The sequence below is a fragment of the Oncorhynchus nerka genome, linkage group LG15 (genome assembly GCF_034236695.1).
Source record: "Oncorhynchus nerka isolate Pitt River linkage group LG15, Oner_Uvic_2.0, whole genome shotgun sequence".
Taxonomy (NCBI): domain Eukaryota; kingdom Metazoa; phylum Chordata; class Actinopteri; order Salmoniformes; family Salmonidae; genus Oncorhynchus; species Oncorhynchus nerka.
The window spans coordinates 8337383-8358669 of NC_088410.1; the positions used below are offsets into that span (position 1 = coordinate 8337383).

The following is a 21287-nucleotide window of genomic DNA, read 5'->3' on the forward strand; positions in this document are numbered from 1 at the left end:
GTTCTCTGCTACAGGAGTCTGTAGACCAAGTGTCCAACCTGTCTCCTCTTCGCCACAACGCTGGAGCTGACTGTAACCATGGTGACCAGAGCTCACTGTTGAGCCAGCGGGAGATGGTGTTGGAAAACCACAATTATCTCCATCACCGTGAAACACTGGCATCAAAGGTTTCAGTGGAAGAGAGAGGAGTGTGGTGCGAGTCTGATGTCCCTGTAGTACAACAGAACAACCTCGACAACACCACATCATCCACTAAGAAGTCTTTCCCCTGCTCTGTGTGTGGACGACTCTTCACTACAAAACAGTCCCGGGACCGACACATGAAGACCCACACGGGAGAGAAGCCGTTCCACTGCACCGTGTGTGGGAAGAGTTTCTCTCAGCAGTCCTCCTTTAGGATACACCAGAAGAGCCACACGGGGGAGAAGCCCTACCGCTGCCTTGCACCTGACTGTGGGAAGAGCTTCTACCAATCAGGGGCCTTGTTGAGACACGGAAGGGGTCACGCTGAGGGGTCGACTAGACTAAGAGCTGCTGAAGATGTGCTGCCACACCAACAGGAGCTGCTTGTCCAACAGGACGATACTAGTAACAAGGTGGGGAGGACTAGGGCTGTGTCTCAATTGGCACCCTACTCCTTATATAGTGCACTACTTTTGACAGGAGCTGGCTATAATCAGTTACTCAGCCCTATGGGCCCTGGTCAAAGGTAGTGTACTATTTAGGGAATAGGGATTGGTCCTGGTGCCTGGTAAAAAAGTAGTGCACACAATATAGGGATTAGGGTGCTATCTGAGACACTCCAAGACAACAAGCTGTACAATAACTTCTCAACAGGTATGTTTCAACTGTCTTTAACTTCTCATTGTTGCCTCATTTTAGAATTCTAAACTTCAGGCTGTAGTGGATGTGCTGCCAGAGCAAGAGGATGTCCGTCTGGCTCAAGGTACTGACAGGTGGTTTAGGAAGACATGTTGCTACTATGCAAATCATGTTCAAGTTCCATAAATCACCCAGGCCGGCCCCCATTGATAAAGGGCCGTAGTACCTCAAGGTACTGACAGGTGGTATAGGAAGACATGTTGCTACTATGCAAAACATGTTCAAGTGAGTTGCTGGCCCTTTGAGGTCCACAATATACACTGAGTGTACAAAACATTAAGAACACCAGCTCTTTCCATGACATTTATATATATGTATGTATGTATATGTATGTATGTATGTGTGTGTGTAATCCCCATCCCCGCAGGAGGCCTTTTGCCTTCTGGTAGGCCGTCATTATAAATAAGAATTTGTTTTTAACTGACTTGCCTAGTTAAATAAAAGTCTAAATATATATATTTTTTTAAATAAACACAGACTGACCAGGGGAATCCAGCTGAAAGCTATGATCCTTATTGGTGTCGCTTGTTAAATCCACTTCAATCAGTGTAGATGAAGAGGAGGAGACGGGTTAAAGAAGGATTTTTAAGCCTTGAGGCAAACGAGACATGGATTGTGTGTGTGTGTGTGCCATTCAGAGCGTGAATGGGCAAGATAAAAGATTTGTGCCTTTGAACAGGGTAGTAGGTGTCAGACGCACCAGTGTGTGTCAAGAACTGCAACGCTGCTGGGTTTTTGATACTTAACAGTTTCCTGTGTGTATCAAGAATGGTCCACCACCCAAAGGACATCCAGCCAATTTGACACAACCGTGGGAAGCATTGGAGTCAACATGGGCCAGCATCCCTGTGCAACTCTTTTTTATATTTTTTTAATATATTTTTTATTTTACCTTCATTTAACACGGCAAGTCAGTTAAGAACAAATTCTTATTTTCAATGATGGCCTAGGAACAGTGGGTTAACTGCCTGTTCAGGGGCAGAACAACAGATTTGTACTCGGCTCGGGGGTTTGAACTTGCAGCTTCCGGTTACTAGTCCAACGCTCTAACCACTAGGCTACGCTGCCGCCCCTTTAGACACCTTGTGGAGTCCATGCCCCCCGACAAATTTAGTCTGTTCTGAGATCAAAGGGCGAGGTGCAACTCAATATTAGGAAGGTGTTTCTAATGTTTTGTACAATCAGTGTAAATATGCATCTGGACTTTGTGTTTTTATACTGAATATTGTTCAATGTTCCACGACTGTTGAAAAGTTTGGGGTCACTTAGAAATGTCCTTGTTTTTTGAAAGAAAATTGCCTTTTTTTGTCCATTTAAAATAACATCAGATTGATCAGAAATATAGTGTAGACATTGTTAATGTTGTAAATTACTATTGTAGCTGGAAACGGCTGATTTTTTTAATGGAATATCTACATAGGTCGTACAGAGGCCCATTATTAGCAACCATCAGTCCTGTGTTCCAATGGCACGTTGTGTTAGCTAATCAAAGTTTATCATTTTAAAATGCTAATTGATCATTAGAAAACCCTTTTGCAATTATGTTAGCACAGCTGAAAATGGTTGTTCTGATTTAAAGAAGCAATAAAACTGGCCTTCTTTAGACTAGTTGAGTATCTGGAGCAACAGCATTTGTGGGTTCCATTACAGGCTCAAAATGGCCAGAAACAAAAGAACTTACTTCTGAAACTCGTCATTCTATTCTTGTTCTGAGAAATGAAGGTTAATCCATGCAAGAAATTGCCAAGAAACTGAAGATCTCGTACAACGCTGTGTACTACTCCCTTCACAGAACAGAACTGGCTCCAACCAGAATAGAAAGAGGAGTGGGAGGCACCGGTGCACAACTGAGCAAGAGGACAAGTACATTAGACGGTCTAGTTGCAGCTTCATTAAATAGTACCCGCAAAACGCCAGTCTCAACGTCAGCAGTGAAGAGGTGACTCAGGGATGCTGGCCTTCTAGGCAGAGTTGCAAAGAAAAAGCCATATCTCAGACTGGCCAATAAAAATAAAATATTAAGATGGGCAAAATAATACAGACAGAGGAACTCTGGCCATCGAAGGTAAGCATTTACCCACTGAAGTCGGTTTCGACACCGAACAGCAGTCAGGTCGAGACCCTGGTGAGGACAGCGAGCACGCAAATGAGCTGCCCTGAGACGGTTTCTGACAGTTCATGCAGAAATTATTTGGTTGTGCAAAACCCACAGTTTCATCATCTGTCCGGGTGGCTGGTGAAGAAGCCGGATGTGGAGGTCCTGGTGGTTACACGTGGTCTTCGGTTGTAAGGCCGGTTGGATGTACTGCCAAATTCTCTAAAACTTTACATTAAATTCTCTGGCAACAGATGTGGTGAACATTCCTGCAGTCAGCATGCCAATTTCACACTCCTTCAAAACTTGAGACATCTGTGGCATTGTTTTGTTTGACAAAACTGTACATTTGAGTGGCCTTTTGTCCCCAGCACAAGGTGCACCTCTGTAATGATTTACATTTACATTTAAGTCATTTAGCAGACGCTCTTATCCAGAGCGACTTACAAATTGGATCATGCTGTTTAATTAAAATCTCTTAGGGCTGCAATCCCATTAACGGGATGATATGACAACAGCCAGTGAAATTGCAGGGCGCCAAATTCAAAACAACAGAAATCTCATAATTAAAATTCCTCAAACATACATGTATCTTATACCGTTTTAAAGGTAATCTTGTTGTTAATCCCACCAAAGTGTCCAATTTCAAATAGGCTTTACAGCGAAAGCACCACAAACGATTATGTTAGGTCACCACCAAGCCAAAGAAAAACTCCAGCCAAAGAGAGGAGTCACAAAAAGCACAAAGAGAGATAAAATGAATCACTAACCTTTGATGATCTTCATCAGATGACACTCATAGGACTTCATGTGACACAATACATGTATGTTTTGTTTGATGAAGTTAATATTTATGTAAAAAAATCTGAGTTTACATTGGTGCGTTACGTTCACTAGTTCCAAAAACATCCAGTTATTTTTGCATAGCCACATCTTTTCAACAGAAATACTCATCACAAATGTAGATGATAATACAAGTTATACACATGGAATTATAGATATACCTCTCCTTAATGCAACCGCTGTGTCAAGATTTTTTTTTTTTTAAACGGAAAAAGCAAACCATGCAATAATCTGAGACGGCTCTCAGAAAATAAATACAATTTTCCCGCCATGTTGGAGTCAACAGAAACAAGAAATCACATTATAAATATTCCCTTACCTTTTATGATCTTTATCAGAATGCACTCACAGGAATCCTAGTTCCACAATAAATGCTTGATTTGTTTGATAATGTCCATTAATTATGTCCAAGTAGCTACTTTTGTTAGCGCGTTAGGTACACATATCCAAACACTCGTGCAGGTCCCGCATAACTTCGGACAAAAACTTCAAAAAGTTATTACAGGTCGAAGAAACATTTCAAACTAAGTATATAATCAATCTTTAGGGTTTTGTTATCATAGATCTTCAATAAAGTTCCAACCGGAGAATTCCTTTGTGTCTAGAGAAGCAATGGAACGCAGGGCGATATCATGTGTAATGTGCGTGACCAGGAAATGGCTCTCTGCCAGTAACCTGACTCATTCAGCTTGTATTCAGTCCCACAACACAGTAGAAGCCTCATTCAAGTTTCCAAAGACGGTTGACATCTAGTGGAAGCCCTAGGAAGTGCAACTTCATCCATATCCCACTGTGAATTCAATAGGGCCTGGGTTGAAAATCGACCAACCTCAGATTTCTCACTTCCTGTTTGGATTTCTTCTCAGGTTTTTTGCCTGCCATATGAATTCTGTTATACTCACAGACATCATTCAAACAGTTTTAGAAACTTCAGTGTTTTCTATCCAATACTAATAGTAATATGCGTATATTAGCAACTGAGACTAAGGAGCAGGCCGTTTACTCTGGGCACCTCTGCGCACCTTTCATCCAAGCTACTCAATACTGCCCCTGCAGCCACAAGAAGTTTTAATCAGCTTCTTGATATGCCACACCTGTCAGGTGGATGGATTATCGTGGCAAAGGAGAAATGCTCACTAACAGGATGTAAACAAATTTATGCACAAAATGTGAGAGAAATAAGCTTTTTTATGGGAAATTTCTGGGATATTTTATTTCAGCTCGTGAAACATGGGACCAAAACTTGACATGTTGCGTTTTATATTTTTGTTTAGTGTATTTGAAGTCATTCCAAATACTTTATCTGGGACTAATTGGGCTTAATTGAACCAATAAGAATAGAAGTCCTGCGCAATGGAACCAATACGAATAGACGCAAAAAAAAACGCAAACCCCGCCCATCTGGTACTCCTGGCAAGCTAGAGCAAACGCTAACAGTATCTGAAAGATTTCAGATAGTATTTGAACCCAGGTCTGGTGGCCACTGGTCTAACCCAGAGACATATATTTAGAACGTTGGACCAACTTGGAAATTGTAATATTGTTCTAATTCTAGACATAGTGACATAGAATTATTTAAATGTTTCCCATGTTATGCTAATGAGTGCTAACATGGGTTATGCTAATGGTGTGCTAACATGGGTTATGCTAATGGGGTGCTAACATGGCTCCATAGTATGTTGAAGTGTCATGTAAATTAATCATAATGCTGAAGTTATGCTAATGGGGTGCTAACATGGGTTATGCTAATGGAGTGCTAATGGGGTGCTAACATGGGTTATGCTAATGGGGTGCTAACATGGCTCCATAGAATGTTGAAGTGTCATGTAAATGCATCATAATGCCGAAGCCTTAATCGCCCAGCTGTCTAAACACATGGTTCTGGTCTAACCAATCAATCAAATGTATTTATAAAGCCCTTTTTACTTCAGCCGATGTTACAAAGTGCTGTATAGAATCCCAGCCTAAAACCCCAAACAGCAATGCTGATGTAGAAGCACGGTGGCTAGGAGAAACTCCCTAGAAAGGCAGGAACCTAGAAAGAAACCTAGAGAAGAACCAGGCTCTGAGGGGTGGCCAGTCCTCTTCTGGCTGTGCCGGGTGGAGATTATAACAGCACATGGCCAAGATGTTCAAACGTTCATAGATGACCAGCAGGGTCAGATAATAATAATCACAGTGATTGTAGAGGGTGCACCTCAGGAGTAAATGTCAGTTGGCTTTTCATAGCTGAGCTTTCAGAGTTAGAGACAGCAGGTGTGGTAGAGAGAGAGAGTCCAAAACAGCAGATCCGGGACAAGGTAGCATGTCTGGTGAACAGGTCAGGATTCCATAGTCGCAGGCAGAATATATATATATATATTAGAGAGAGAGTAAACCTCTCTCATTCCCACAGGAGACAGTCCTGCCCCTCCTCCCAGCTCCGTCCCCTCTACACCGGGAGGACTACCTGTCCAACACCAGCAGAACCACAACAACACTTCCAACACCTGTCAGAAGTGCGGAGAGCAGTTCTCTACCTTCTACAAGCTGCGTGTCCACCTGACCACCCACAGGGGAGAGAAGCCCTTCTCCTGTCCAGACTGTGGTCAACGCTTCTCAGCCCGGGGCTACATGGAGTCACACCAGAGGGTAGGTTCAGTTGATTTGAGTGCGTCCCAAATGGGATCCTATTACCATTGGGCTCTGGTCAAAAGTATGTCCCAAATGGGATCCTATTACCATTGGGCTCTGGTCAAAAGTATGTCCCAAATGGGATCCTATTACCATTGGGCTCTGGTCAAAAGTATGTCCCAAATGGGATCCTATTACCATTGGGCTCTGGTCAAAAGTATGTCCCAAATGGGATCCTATTACCATTGGGCTCTGGTCAAAAGTGCATCCCAAATGGGATTCTATTACCATTGGGCTCTGGTCAAATATATATATATATATATATATATATATATAGTGCACAGCTTTTGACCAGAGCCCAATGGTAATAGGATCCCATTTGGGACGCACTGGGATCCTATATATAGAATACAGGAACATTTGGGATGTATCCCCTATTTCTTTATTTAAATTGTTGTCCAGTTTAAAACCATTTTAAAAAGTACAATGAAAGTGAAAGTGTTAAAGCTGAAATCCGTAACGGGGGGGAAACAGTGGCACTGTTCACCCAGACTGTTCACCCAGACTGTTCGCCCAGACTGTTCGCCCAGACTGTTCGCCCAGACTGTTCACCCAGGCGATAATGTTGTTGAGGGTCCAGCAGCGCACAACAAATATGGTGTTCTAGCACGCGTGCAATGATGTCCGAGGGAAAAGTAAAGTGTTCATCGTTTTCAGTAACTTCTTTATTAATGTAATATCCCAAATGGACGTGGCAGTTCCACCAAATGCAGATTCCAGGTTTGACTAAAGGATCACTTTAGTCAAACAATATTATTTAGGGTATTTTCATTCATTAGCCAATGTTTGTACAACCCCCCAATAAAAAAAAATGTTTTTAATAATAATTGTGCATTTCAAGTTTTGTAGATTGAGCACTTATTGTCCAAAGCAAAAACTCTGATCGTAAAAACAAAATGATTCATTTTAAATACACTTATTTCCAATGGGGTCCTGGGTGTAGGTACACATCAAGGAGAGATCACACCCCTGCCCCGACTGTGGTAAAAGGTTCCTCTCCCTGGGAGACCTGAAGAGACACCAGCAGAGCTTCTCCGAGGAGAGACCGTACAGCTGCTCCGAGTGCAGGAAGAGTTTCACCCAGCCGGGGTTCCTAAGGGCACACCAGAGGACACACACCGGGGTAAAAGGTTACCGCTGCCCCTACTGTCATAAGGACTTCTTCACTGCCTCCAGTCTGAGGAGACACAGGAAGCAGGCGCATGCGGAAGAGACCGTCACGCTGCCCCCTAGTGGTGGACTCCAGCTGTCACATGCTGGAGAGAGCCTGGGTCAAGCTGAAGCTTGTGTACCAGGACTGAAGGTCATAGTGAAGGAGGAGGAGGATCCTGCTTTTGGTGAGTACATGTTCTGTCACATGTCATGGTCACACCTTATTATGTCAGACCGGTTTAGTTACACACCAACTACTAATAAAACGAAGTAAGGAGGGATTTTCCTATAAAATATAAATCATTAAAGCTAGAGTCCTTAATTGAAACAATAACAAAGCGGACACCCCGCCCCTGTTTTGGTAAAAAGCTGAGGAACGGGCCTGGAGAAATGTAACCACTCTCAAATGCATAGACCGAGCTATGAATGCAAGAACTGACCATCTATGATATCAAAATGTATCGTTTTAAGTCTACAAAAGTGTTTGATAAAAATGTACAAACATTGTTTACAAACATTAGAGCAAAACAATTTTATATTTTGGGTTCTGATGGGGTACGACAGTTGAACTAAACTCATTTAAATATTTCTAAGTTATATTCTACAAGAATCACTGGGTATATATCATTAAAGGAATGTTCCACAGCTTGCCTCCACAACTCCACAGGAAGTTGTTACACACAAACCTCTCCAGCCACGTTGCACGAGCGGTGCATAAATAAACACATCCAGTACATGTCAATCAATCATTTCACCCACACCACTCGCACACATACAGTACATGTCAATCAATCATTACACCCACACCACTCACACACATACAGTACATTTCAATCAATCATTTCACCCACACCACCAGCACACATGAACTAGCGTCTGTGTAGCCAAGCGCTAAAATAGAACTTGGTTCTATTTGAGATGCTCCACCCACTGCAAGACCCCTCCTTATTGGATACCAGGAAGATACAAACCCAAGTCCGCTCCTTATTGGATACCAGGAAGATACAAACCCAAGTCATACAAACCCAAGTCCCCTCCTTATTGGATATCAGGAAGATACAAACCCAAGTCCCCTCCTTATTGGATATCAGGAAGATACAAACCCAAGTCCCCTCCTTATTGGATATCAGGAAGACACAAACCCAAGTCCCCTCCTTATTGGATATCAGGAAGACACAAACCCAAGTCCCCTCCTTATTGGATATCAGGAAGACACAAACCCAAGTCCCCTCCTTATTGGATATCAGGAAGACACAAACCCAAGTCCCCTCCTTATTGGATATCAGGAAGACACAAACCCAAGTCCCCTCCTTATTGGATATCAGGAAGACACAAACCCAAGTCCCCTCCTTATTGGATATCAGGAAGATACAAACCCAAGTCCCCTCCTTATTGGATATCAGGAAGATACAAACCCAAGTCCCCTCCTTATTGGATATCAGGAAGACACAAACCCAAGTCCCCTCCTTATTGGATATCAGGAAGACACAAACCCAAGTCCCCTCCTTATTGGATATCAGGAACATACAAACCCAAGTCCCCTCCTTATTGGATATCAGGAAGATACAAACCCAAGTCATACAAACCCAAGTCCCCTCCTTATTGGATACCAGGAAGATACAAACCCAAGTCCCCTCCTTATTGGATATCAGGAAGATACAAACCCAAGTCCCCTCCTTATTGGATATCAGGAAGATACAAACCCAAGACCCCTCCTTATTGGATATCAGGAAGATACAAACCCAAGTCCCCTCCTTATTGGATATCAGGAACATACAAACCCAAGTCCCCTCCTTATTGGATATCAGGAAGATACAAACCCAAGTCCCCTCCTTATTTGATATCAGGAACATACAAACCCAAGTCCTCTCCTTATTGGATATCAGGAACATACAAACCCAAGTCCTCTCCTTATTGGATATCAGGAAGATACAAACCCAAGTCCCCTCCTTATTGGATATCAGGAAGATACAAACCCAAGACCCCTCCTTATTGGATATCAGGAACATACAAACCCAAGTCCTCTCCTTATTGGATATCAGGAAGATACAAACCCAAGTCCCCTCCTTATTGGATATCAGGAACATACAAACCCAAGTCATACAAACCCAAGTCCCCTCCTTATTGGATATCAGGAAGATACAAACCCAAGTCCCCTCCTTATTGGATATCAGGAAGATACAAACCCAAGTCCCCTACTTATTTTTATTTATTTTTTGGAACCAGGAGAATGAGGGTAGGGCTGCCTTATTATCGGCTCTCAACCAATCATGCTATTTTGTTAGTTCTTTCACGTTGTTCGTAACTTGTTTTGCACATAATGTTGCTGCCACCATCTCTTATGACCGAAAGAGCTTCTGGACATCAGAACTGGTATTATTAATCTCAAATTGGACAAGGAGTTCTTCTTCAATGAGTCGGACGCAATGGATATACTGCAGACACCCGACCAGGACCCAATCCCCGTGATTTACTGGAGAAGGAAACAGAGATTTTGAGGCAAAAGATCAGGGTGCCTAGCGAGGATCAGGCGACGAGTGTCTAATTTGCCCTTGCCTTCTGTTCTGCTAGCTGACGTTCAATCGCTGGGAAATAAAATGGGACGAACTGAAAGCACGTATATCCTACCAACGGCACATTAAAAACTGTAATATATTATGTTTCACCGAGTCGTGGCTGAACGATGATGCTAAGAACATACAGCTGGCGGGTTATACACTCTATCGGCAAGACAACAGTAGCCAGCTGGTGGGTTACACACTCTATCGGCAAGACAAAAGTAGCCAGCTGATGGGTTACACACTCTATCGGCAAGACAACAGTAGCCTCTGGTAAAACCCGGGGCGGAGGCCTATGCATTTATGTAAACAACAGCTGGTGGGTTACACACTCTATCGGCAAGACAACAGTACCCAGCTGGTGGGTTACACACTCTATCGGCAAGACAACAGTAGCCAGCTGGTGGGTTACACACTCTATCGGCAAGACAACAGTAGCCAGCTGGTGGGTTACATACTCTATCGGCAAGACAACAGTAGCCAGCTGGTGGGTTACATACTCTATCGGCAAGACAACAGTAGCCAGCTGGTGGGTTACACACTCTATCGGCAAGACAACAGTAGCCAGCTGGTGGGTTACATACTCTATCGGCAAGACAACAGTAGCCAGCTGGTGGGTTACATACTCTATCGGCAAGACAACAGTAGCCAGCTGGTGGGTTACATACTCTATCGGCAAGACAACAGTAGCCAGCTGGTGGGTTACACACTCTATCGGCAAGACAACAGTAGCCAGCTGGTGGGTTATACACTCTATCGGCAAGACAACAGTAGCCAGCTGGTGGGTTACACACTCTATCGGCAAGACAACAGTAGCCAGCTGGTGCAGTGAGTGAATATAAACTACTGGTCTTATCCCGTTCTACTTTAGGATTACATTTAATATGTTTTTAAACAACTCAGATACCATTTGAAAAAATGATTGCACATTATTACATCAACCTGGATGAAGCCTCTGTAGTGACCATCAGGAGATCGATATTCCTCATCAACCTGGATAAAGCCTCTGTGGTGACCATCAGGAGATATATATTCCTCATCAACCTGGATGAAGCCTCTGTAGTGACGAGATCGATATTCCTCATCAACCTGGATAAAGCCTCTGTAGTGACCATCAGGAGATCGATATTCCTCATCAACCTGGATAAAGCCTCTGTAGTGACGAGATCGATATTCCTCATCAACCTGGATAAAGCCTCTGTAGTGACGAGATCGATATACCTCAACCTGGATAAAGCCTCTGTAGTGACGAGATTGATATTCCTCATCAACCTGGATAAAGCCTCTGTGGTGACCATCAGGAGATCGATATTCCTCATCAACCTGGATGAAGTCTCTGTAGTGACCATCAGGAGATCAATATTCCTCATCAACCTGGATAAAGCCCCTGTAGTGACGAGATCGATATTTCTCATCAACCTGGATAAAGCCTCTGTAGTGACGAGATCGATATTTCTCATCAACCTGGATAAAACTTCTGTAGTGACGAGATCGATATTTCTCATCAACCTGGATAAAGCTTCTGTAGTGACGAGATCGATATTTCTCATCAACCTGGATAAAGCCTCTGTAGTGACGAGATCTATATTCCTCATCAACCTGGATAGAACCTCTGTAGTGACCATCAGGAGATATATATTCCTCATCAACCTGGATAAAGCCTTTGTGGTGACCATCAGGAGATACAGTTGAAGTCGGAAGTTTACATACACTTAGGTTGGAGTCATTAAAACTCATTTTTCAACCACTCCACAAATGTCTTGTTCACAAACTATAGTTTTGGCAAGTCTGTTAGGACATCTACTTTGTGCATGACACAAGTCCTTTTTCCAACAATTGTTTACAGACATATTATTTCACTTATAATTCACTATGTCACAATTCCAGTGGGTCAGAAGTTTACATACACTAAGTTGACTGTGCCTTTAAACAGCTTGGAAAATTCCAGAAAATTACGTCATGGCTTTAAAAGCTTCTGATAGGCTAACTGACATCATTTGAGTCAATTGGAGCTGTATCTGTGGATGTATTTCAAGGCCTGCCTTCAAACTCAGTGCCTCTTTGCTTGACATCATGGGAAAATCAAAAGAAATCAGCCAAGACCTCAGGAAAAAAAATTGTGGACCTCAAAGTCTGGTTCATCCTTGGGAGCAATTTCCAAATGCCTGAAGGTACCACGTTCATCTGTACAAACCATATTATGCAAGTATAAACACCATGGGACCACGCAGCCATCATACTGCTCCTAGAGATGTACGTACTTTAGTGCGAAAAGTGCAAATCAATCCCAGAACAACAGCAAAGGACCTTGTGAAGATGCTCGAGGAAACAGGTACAAAAGTATCTATATCCACAGTAAATCGAGTCCTATATCGACATAGCCTGAAAGGTTGCTCAGCAAGGAAGAAGACACTGCTCCAAAACTGCCATAAAAAGCCAGAGTACGGTTTGTAACTGCACATGGGGGCAAATATTGTACTTTTTGGAGAAATGTCCTCTGGTCTAATGAAACAAAAATAGAACTGTTTGGCCATAATGACCATCGTTATGTTTGAAGGAAAAAGGGGGAGGCTTGCAACACCATCCCAACCGTTAAGCGTGGGGGTGCTTTGCTGCAGGAGGGACTGGTGCACTTCACAAAATAGATGGCATCATGAGGCTGGAAAATTTGGTGGATAAATTGAAGCAACATCTCAAGACATCAGTTAAAGCTTGGTCTCAAATGGGTCTTCCAAATGGACAATGACCCCAAGCATACTTCCAAAGTTGTGGCAAAATGGCTTAATGACAACAAAGTCAAGGTATTGGAGCGGCCATCACAAAGCCCTGACCTCAATCCTATATAAAATTTGTGGGCAGACCTGAAAAAGCGTGTGCGAACAAGGAGGCCTACAAACCTGACTCGGTTACACCAGCTCTGTCAGGATGAATGGGCCAAAATTCACCCAACTTATTAAGGGAATATGAAATGTTTGACCCAAGTTAAACAACTTAAAGGCAATGCTACCAAATACGAATTGAGTGTATGTAAACGTCTGACCCACTGGGAATGTGATGAAAGAAATAAAAGCTGAAATAAATCATTCTCTCTACTATTATTCTGACATTTCACATTCTTAAAATAAAGTGGTGATCCTAACTGACCCAATACAGAGAATTTTTACTAGGATTAAATGTCAGGAATTGTGGAAAAACTGAGTTTAAATATATTTGGATAAGGTGTATGTAAACTTCCAACTTCAACTGTATATATTCCTCATCAACCTGGATAAAGCCTTTGTACTCACCATTAGGAAATATATATTCCTCATCAACCTGGATGAAACCTCTATAGTGTACTGACCACCAGGAGATATATATTCCTCATCAACCTGGATGAAACCTCTATAGTGTACTGACCACCAGGAGATATATATTCCTCATCAACCTGGATGAAACCTCTGTAGTGTACTGACCACCAGGAGATATATATTCCTCATCAACCTGGATGAAACCTCTATAGTGTACTGACCATTAGGAGATATATATTCCTCATCAACCTGGATGAAACCTCTGTAGTGTACTGACCACCAGGAGATATATATTCCTCATCAACCTGGATGAAACCTCTATAGTGTACTGACCATTAGGAGATATATATTCCTCATCAACCTGGATAAAGCCTCTGTAGTGTACTGACCACCAGGAGAATGCGCCCAACCACCATGGCAGGTGAAACCACTCTTGTTTTCCCCCCCAAGTCTTTTTCCTTGAAGTATCCACGCTAGGAAGAAACAGTAGGCTGTGGTAGGCAGGTGGTATTTTCTGAAAGGGGGGGAGGGGAAAGACCAATCAGGATTGTTGTTAGGATGGTGTGTTCTCTAACATTAGTAAACCCAGCTGATAGATGGAGCCGATACCAAGGTAACGTGATCTAAGTCTCCCATGACGACAAAAATATAAACAAGATGTTGGGAGATTACCATAGCACGCTTGTAGCCTATTGAATGCTATAGGAGACTAGTAAATACAGCTATTTTTTGATATTATTGTGGGTGCCAGCAGCCAAATATGGCAATTTTAAGTCAGTGTTAGCCTAGCAGGTAACGTAGAGAAAAGCATTCTATGTCAATGATACCACTTTTCTCTACTTTACCAACTAGCCTATGTCAATGCTACCACTTTTCTCTACTTTACCAACTAGCCTATGTCAATGCTACCACTTTTCTCTACGTTACCAGCTAGGCTATGTCAATGCAACCACTTTTCTCTACGTTACCAGCTATGTCAATGCTACCACTTTTCTCTACGTTACCAGCTAGGCTATGTCAATGCTACCACTTTTCTCTACGTTACCAGCTAGGCTATGTCAATGCTACCACTTTTCTCTACGTTACCAGCTAGGCTATGTCAATGCTACCACTTTTCTCTACGTTACCAGCTAGGCTATGTCAATGCTACCACTTTTCTCTACGTTACCAGCTAGGCTATGTCAATGCTACCACTTTTCTCTACGTTACCAGCTAGGCTATGTCAATGCAACCACTTTTCTCTACGTTACCAGCTATGTCAATGCTACCACTTTTCTCTACGTTACCAGCTAGCCTATGTCAATGCTACCACTTTTCTCTACGTTACCAGCTAGGCTATGTCAATGCTACCACTTTTCTCTACGTTACCAGCTAGGCTATGTCAATGCAACCACTTTTCTCTACGTTACCAGCTATGTCAATGCTACCACTTTTCTCTACGTTACCAGCTAGGCTATGTCAATACTACCACTTTTCTCTACGTTACCAGCTAGGCTATGTCAATACTACCACTTTTCTCTACGTTACCAGCTAGGCTATGTCAATGATACCACTTTTCTCTACGTTACCAGCTAGCCTATGTCAATGCTACCACTTTTCTCTACGTTACCAGCTAGGCTATGTCAATACTACCACTTTTCTCTACGTTACCAGCTAGGCTACGTCAATGCTACCACTTTTCTCTACGTTACCAGCTAGGCTATGTCAATGCTACCACTTTTCTCTACGTTACCAGCTAGGCTATGTCAATGCTACCACTTTTCTCTACGTTACCAGCTATGTCAATGCTACCACTTTTCTCTACGTTACCAGCTAGGCTATGTCAATGCTATCACATTTCTCTATGTTACCAGCTAGGCTATGTCAATGCTACCACTTTTCTCTACGTTACCAGCTATGTCAATGCTACCACTTTTCTCTACGTTACCAGCTAGGCTATGTCAATGCTATCACATTTCTCTATGTTACCAGCTAGGCTATGTCAATGCTACCACTTTTCTCTACGTTACCAGCTATGTCAATGCTACCACTTTTCTCTACGTTACCAGCTAGGCTATGTCAATGCTACCACTTTTCTCTACGTTACCAGCTAGGCTATGTCAATGCTACCACTTTTCTCTACGTTACCAGCTAGGCTATGTCAATGCTACCACTTTTCTCTACGTTACCAGCTAGGCTATGTCAATGCTACCACTTTTCTCTACTTTACCAGCTAGCCTATGTCAATGCTACCACTTTTCTCCATGTTACCAGCTAGGCTATGTCAATGCTACCCCTTTTCTCTACTTTCCAGCTAGCCTATGTCAATGCTACCACTTTTCTCCACGTTACCAGCTAGGCTATGTCAATGCTACCCCTTTTCTCTACTTTACCAGCTAGCCTATGTCTATGCTACCACTTTTCTCTACGTTACCAGCTATGTCAATACTACCATTTTTCTCTACGTTACCAGCTAGGCTATGTCAATGCTACCACTTTTCTCTACGTTACCAGCTATGTCAATGCCACTTTTCTCTACGTTGCCAGCTATGTCAATGCCACTTTTCTCTACGTTGCCAGCTATGTCAATGCCACTTTTCTCTACGTTGCCAGCTATGTCATTGCCACTTTTCTCTATGTTACCAGCTATGTCAATACTACCATTTTTCTCTACGTTACCAGCTATGTCAATACTACCACTTTTCTCTACGTTACCAGCTATGTCAATACTACCACTTTTCTCTACGTTACCAGCTAGGCTATGTTAATGCTACCACTTTTCTCTACGTTACCAGAAAAGTGGTAGCATTGACATAGCTGGTAACGTAGAGAAAAGTGGTTGCATTGACATCAATCAATGCAACCACTTTTCTCTACGTTACCAGCTAGGCTATGTCAATGTGCTAGCTCTAGATGTAAAGAAACTAGACAGGTCTCTAAGTTACGTAACGATACACAACAGCACTGACGTTATATGTCAGGTTTTCAATGTAAAAACATTAGCTGGCGCAAAACACTTACTCTGCTGTTATCTGTCTTCTTCTTCGCTGGTTTAGGATGTCTTCTCCAGATGATCTTCAGGGTTACAGTCTCCAGGCTGTTTAGCTAGGAACGCACACATTTTCCCCGCATTCGGCTGGGCGGGGCAGAGGGAAGTAGATATCAGGGAATCAACCTCAATCCTCCCTGAAGCTCGTTGTAGTTTTTTTTTCAAACGTGTTTACCCCCAAATATTGCACTGATGGTCAAATCCGGATACAAAAAAAGAATACCTAGCTTTTGATCTACAAGGCTACAGGTTCATAACGTGATCTGGACAACAATGTTGAGGTCAAAAAATGGCCATAGAGTTCCTTTTTTAATTTTAAGTCCAAAAATGGATGTAGCAACTGTAGATTATAGCTTTTTTTAAATGACTCATTACACTTTGACCTTTTTTTAAATGACTCATTACCCTTTGACCTTTTTTTAAATGACTCATTACACTTTGACCTTCAGCTCTCATGTTAAGTTAGTTAGTTAGTTACTTAGTTATGGTTTTGTATATTTAACCCAAACTATTGTCCTCATCCACACAGGAGACAGTTCTAACAATCACAACTCTGAGACTACTGAGGAGAGTCTCCCTGCAGCCGTAGACCATAAACAACAACAACAACAACATAAACAGCATCACAGAAGAGTCCACTCCTGCCTTGTGTGTGGAAAGGAGTTTCCCATTGCATACAAGCTACAAGTCCATATGAGAATCCACACTGGAGAGAAGCCTTACTCCTGCTCTGTGTGTGGGAAGAGCTTCGCCCAGAAGGGGAGCCTGACGCTCCACCAGATCGTCCACACCGGAGAGAAACCTTACTCCTGTCCCGACTGTGGGAACACCTTCTCCCAGATGATCAGGTGTGTTGTTGTTATCAGTGTAGACCAGTGTCGTATTAATTAGTGCACACCTAGATTCTAGTGCACACCATAGCAAAACGTTTTTGCAAAGGAGAACGAAAACAAGCGCTTCATATTGAACAGGTCATCCCTTCTCTGTTATGGCCGTGTGCATCCTTTTGGTTCCTAGTGAACACGATCCTCGTCCGTCCTTTTTAAGTATATATATATATATATATATATATGTATTTAGGTTGGCACATGCCATTTGCTCATGGAGTTCATTGGTTTGTTTTGACTGGCTGCTCTGTGGGTGTAATCAAACTTAAACTACCTATAACCAACTTATCTTTATAACTGATCAGCCTGAAGAGACACCAACTGCTGCACACGGGAGAGAGACCGTACAGCTGCTCCGAGTGTGGGAGAAGCTACACCCAGCAGAGAAACCTGAGGTGTAACCTATGCTTTTTATTTATCAATTATACTGTTTAAAGGGTCATTTCAAGTAGTCAGAAGTTTTATTTTATTTTTTAATCTACTTTTATCTTATCTTAGGGCCCACCAGCTGAAGCACACCGCAGAGAGACTTCACCACTGCTCTGTGTGTGGGAAGAGCTTCTTCACACCCTCAGGACTCAGGGATCACCAGAGGTTAGTATGGACTTGAATCGATGATTTCACTATTATTTTTGTCATCTCTTTTATTTGATGTTCCTTTATTAATCTCTTTTATTGCCTTCTGTTGTTTTTTGATCTCCTATATTTCATTGTTAAGTGTTGTGATTTTAAATACACTTTTAAATAAAGTTTGATTGGATTTAGGTCTCACACAGGAGAGAAACCATTCCCTTGCTCTGTGTGTGGGAAGAGCTTCTCACGGCCTGGTCCCCTGAGAGAACACCAGCAGACTCACACAGGAGATGGTGGACAGGTGGAGCGAGACCGCGGCAAGGTGGGAGACTATTGTAGCCACGTCCCAAATCGCAATAGCCTGGGCCTTGGGAATAGGGTTCCATTCAAATTATGACTAACAGTGTTTCAAGTGTTTCAAGAGGAGACGTCAATATTCTGTCATCTAGGGAACCTACATAGGTAGTCAGGGCCATCTAGGGAACCTACATAGGTAGTCAGGGCCATCTAGGGAACCTACATAGGTAGTCAGGGCCGTCTAGGGAACCTACCTAGGTAGTCAGGGCCATCTAGGGAACCTACATAGGTAGTCAGGGCCATCTAGGGAACCTACATAGGTAGTCAGGGCCATCTAGGGAACCTACATAGGTAGTCAGGGCCATCTAGGGAACCTACATAGGTAGTCAGGGCCGTCTAGGGAACCTACATAGGTAGTCAGGGCCATCTAGGGAACCTACATAGGTAGTCAGGGCCATCTAGGGAACCTACATAGGTAGTCAGGGCCGTCTAGGGAACCTACATAGGTAGTCAGGGCCATCTAGGGAACCTACATAGGTAGTCAGGGCCATCTAGGGAACCTACATAGGTAGTCAGTCAGGGCCATCTAGTCAGGGCCATCTAGGGAACCTATCTAGGGAACCTATAGGTAGTCAGGGCCATCTAGGGAACCTACATAGGTAGTCAGGGCCATCTAACCTACATAGGGAACCTACATAGGTAGTCAGGGCCATCTAGGGAACCTACATAGGTAGTCAGGGCCATCTAGGGAACCTACATAGGTAGTCAGGGCCATCTAGGGAACCTACATAGGTAGTCAGGGCCATCTAGGGAACCTACATAGGTAGTCAGGGCCATCTAGGGAACCTACATAGGTAGTCAGGGCCATCTAGGGAACCTACATAGGTAGTCAGGGCCATCTAGGGAACCTACATAGGTAGTCAGGGCCATCTAGGGAACCTACATAGGTAGTCAGGGCCATCTAGGGAACCTACATAGGTAGTCAGGGCCATCTAGGGAACCTACATAGGTAGTCAGGGCCATCTAGGGAACCTACATAGGTAGTCAGGGCCATCTAGGGAACCTACATAGGTAGTCAGGGCCAAGAGCTTTGTTATTCCTATCTTGTTTAAATAATGTTTTTATATTGAATTAAATTTCCATTCTAGGACCCTGGTGACCGATCGAGACCCAAACCCAAAGAGTCCCTGGGTGAAACTCTGGGACTGAAAATTATAGTTGAAGAACTGGAGAAAGAAGAGGAGGGGAAGGAGGCGAGAGAAGATGAGGATGAGGAAGTTGGTGCTTTGATCAATTCCGACGGAGAGGAAGTTGGTCACGTTTCTCTTTCTAGTAAGAGGCAGAATGATGATGATTTTGATTGAGCTCTTCAAAATGGCACCCAATTCTCTACATAGCACTACTTTTGACCAGAGCCCTATAGGGAATAGGGTGCTATTTGGTACACAGCCTCTGTGTTAGTTAGTCGGTCAGCTAGTGTTAGCATAACGGCTAAGTATTTGTTTAACCTGCTCTACACTTTTGCCCATAGGGCTCTATGTAGGGGATAGGGTTTCATTTGGGGACGCAGATCCATTGTTTAACCTCTCCACTTTTCCACACAGGAAAAAGCCCTGTCCCAGTCTTTGTTAGCGGTGAGATTCCCTCTACATCAACAGAACCTGAACAACACCAAAAAATCCAGGAGAAACGATACAGAACCAAGAAGCCTCACCTCTGCTCGGTGTGTGGAAAGGAGTTCCCTAAACCATCGAAGCTAGTTGCACATCTCCGCACACACAGTGGAGAGAAACCCTTCCGCTGCTCTGTGTGCGGTAGAGGTTTCTCCACAGGGGGTATCACCCTACAGAGACACCTTCTGACGCACACAGGGGAGAAACCTTACCACTGCTCTGTCTGTGGGAAGAGGTTCATCCAGCGAGGGAATCTGTTAAAACACCAGAAGGTACACACTGGAGAGAAACCTTACTCCTGCTCCGTGTGTGGACGGAGTTTCCCTCGATTTGAGCGTCTGAAGGACCACCAGCGGACACATACAGGAGAGAAACCTCAATCTTGCGATGTCTGTGGGATGAGGTTCTCCTACGCGTCCTCCCTCAAGGTCCTTTAGCCATTATTACCACACTTCCCTATATTGTTTTTTATCACTTAAATTTAATTTGTCACATGCTTTGTAAACAACAGGTGTAGACAATATACACAATGAGTAACGATAACTTGGCCAGTACTGAGTCCATGTGCAGGGTTACCTTTATTTAACTAGGCAAGTCAGTTAAGAACAAATAAATCTTATTTTCAATGATGGCCTAGGAACAGTGATGTAACTGCCTTGTTCAGGGGCAGATCGGCAGATTTGTACCTTGTCAGCTCGGGGATTCGAACTTGCAACCTTTCGGTTACTAGTCCAATGCTCTAACCACTAAGCTACCCTGCCGCCCCAGGGTAGACATGAGGTAGACATGAGGTAGACATGAGGTAGACATGTACAAATATAACTAGGAATAAAGTGACAGATAATAAAGAGTAACTAACTATTAGTCTGATGGCTTTGGGGGGTAGAGGCTGTTCAGCAGTCTGATGGCTTGGGGGTAGAGGCTGTTCAGCAGTCTGATGGCTTGGGGGGTAGAGGCTGTTCAGCAGTCTGATGGCTTGGGGGTAGAGGCTGTTCAGCAGTCTGATGGCTTGGGGGTAGAGGCTGTTCAGCAGTCTGATGGCTTGGGGGTAGAGGCTGTTCAGCAGTCTGATGGCTTGGGGGTAGAGGCTGTTCAGCAGTCTGATGGCTTGGGGGATAGAGGCTGTTCAGCAGTCTGATGGCTTGGGGGTAGAGGCTGTTCAGCAGTCTGATGGCTTGGGGGTAGAGGCTGTTCAGCAGTCTGATGGCTTGGGGGATAGAGGCTGTTCAGCAGTCTGATGGCTTGGGGGTAGAGGCTGTTCAGCAGTCTGATGGCTTGGGGGGTAGAGGCTGTTCAGCAGTCTGATGGCTTGGGGGGTAGAGGCTGTTCAGCAGTC

At 43.5% G+C, this 21287-nt stretch overlaps 1 protein-coding gene across 2 annotated transcripts in view; it reads left to right on the forward strand.

The window, feature by feature from the left end:
* Positions 1-21287, forward strand: part of LOC115118876 (zinc finger protein 850-like) — a 32133-nt gene that overhangs the window by 770 nt on the left and 10076 nt on the right. For both annotated transcript variants that reach the window (XM_065000900.1, XM_065000901.1), the window contains exons 2-11: positions 15-596; positions 883-946; positions 6216-6451; positions 7437-7830; positions 17051-17369; positions 17714-17803; positions 17907-18002; positions 18174-18303; positions 19427-19610; positions 19883-20379. In XM_065000900.1, coding sequence (XP_064856972.1) covers positions 15-596; positions 883-946; positions 6216-6451; positions 7437-7830; positions 17051-17369; positions 17714-17803; positions 17907-18002; positions 18174-18303; positions 19427-19610; positions 19883-20379 — 2592 coding nt within the window. The remainder of the gene's footprint in view (positions 1-14; positions 597-882; positions 947-6215; positions 6452-7436; positions 7831-17050; positions 17370-17713; positions 17804-17906; positions 18003-18173; positions 18304-19426; positions 19611-19882; positions 20380-21287) is intronic.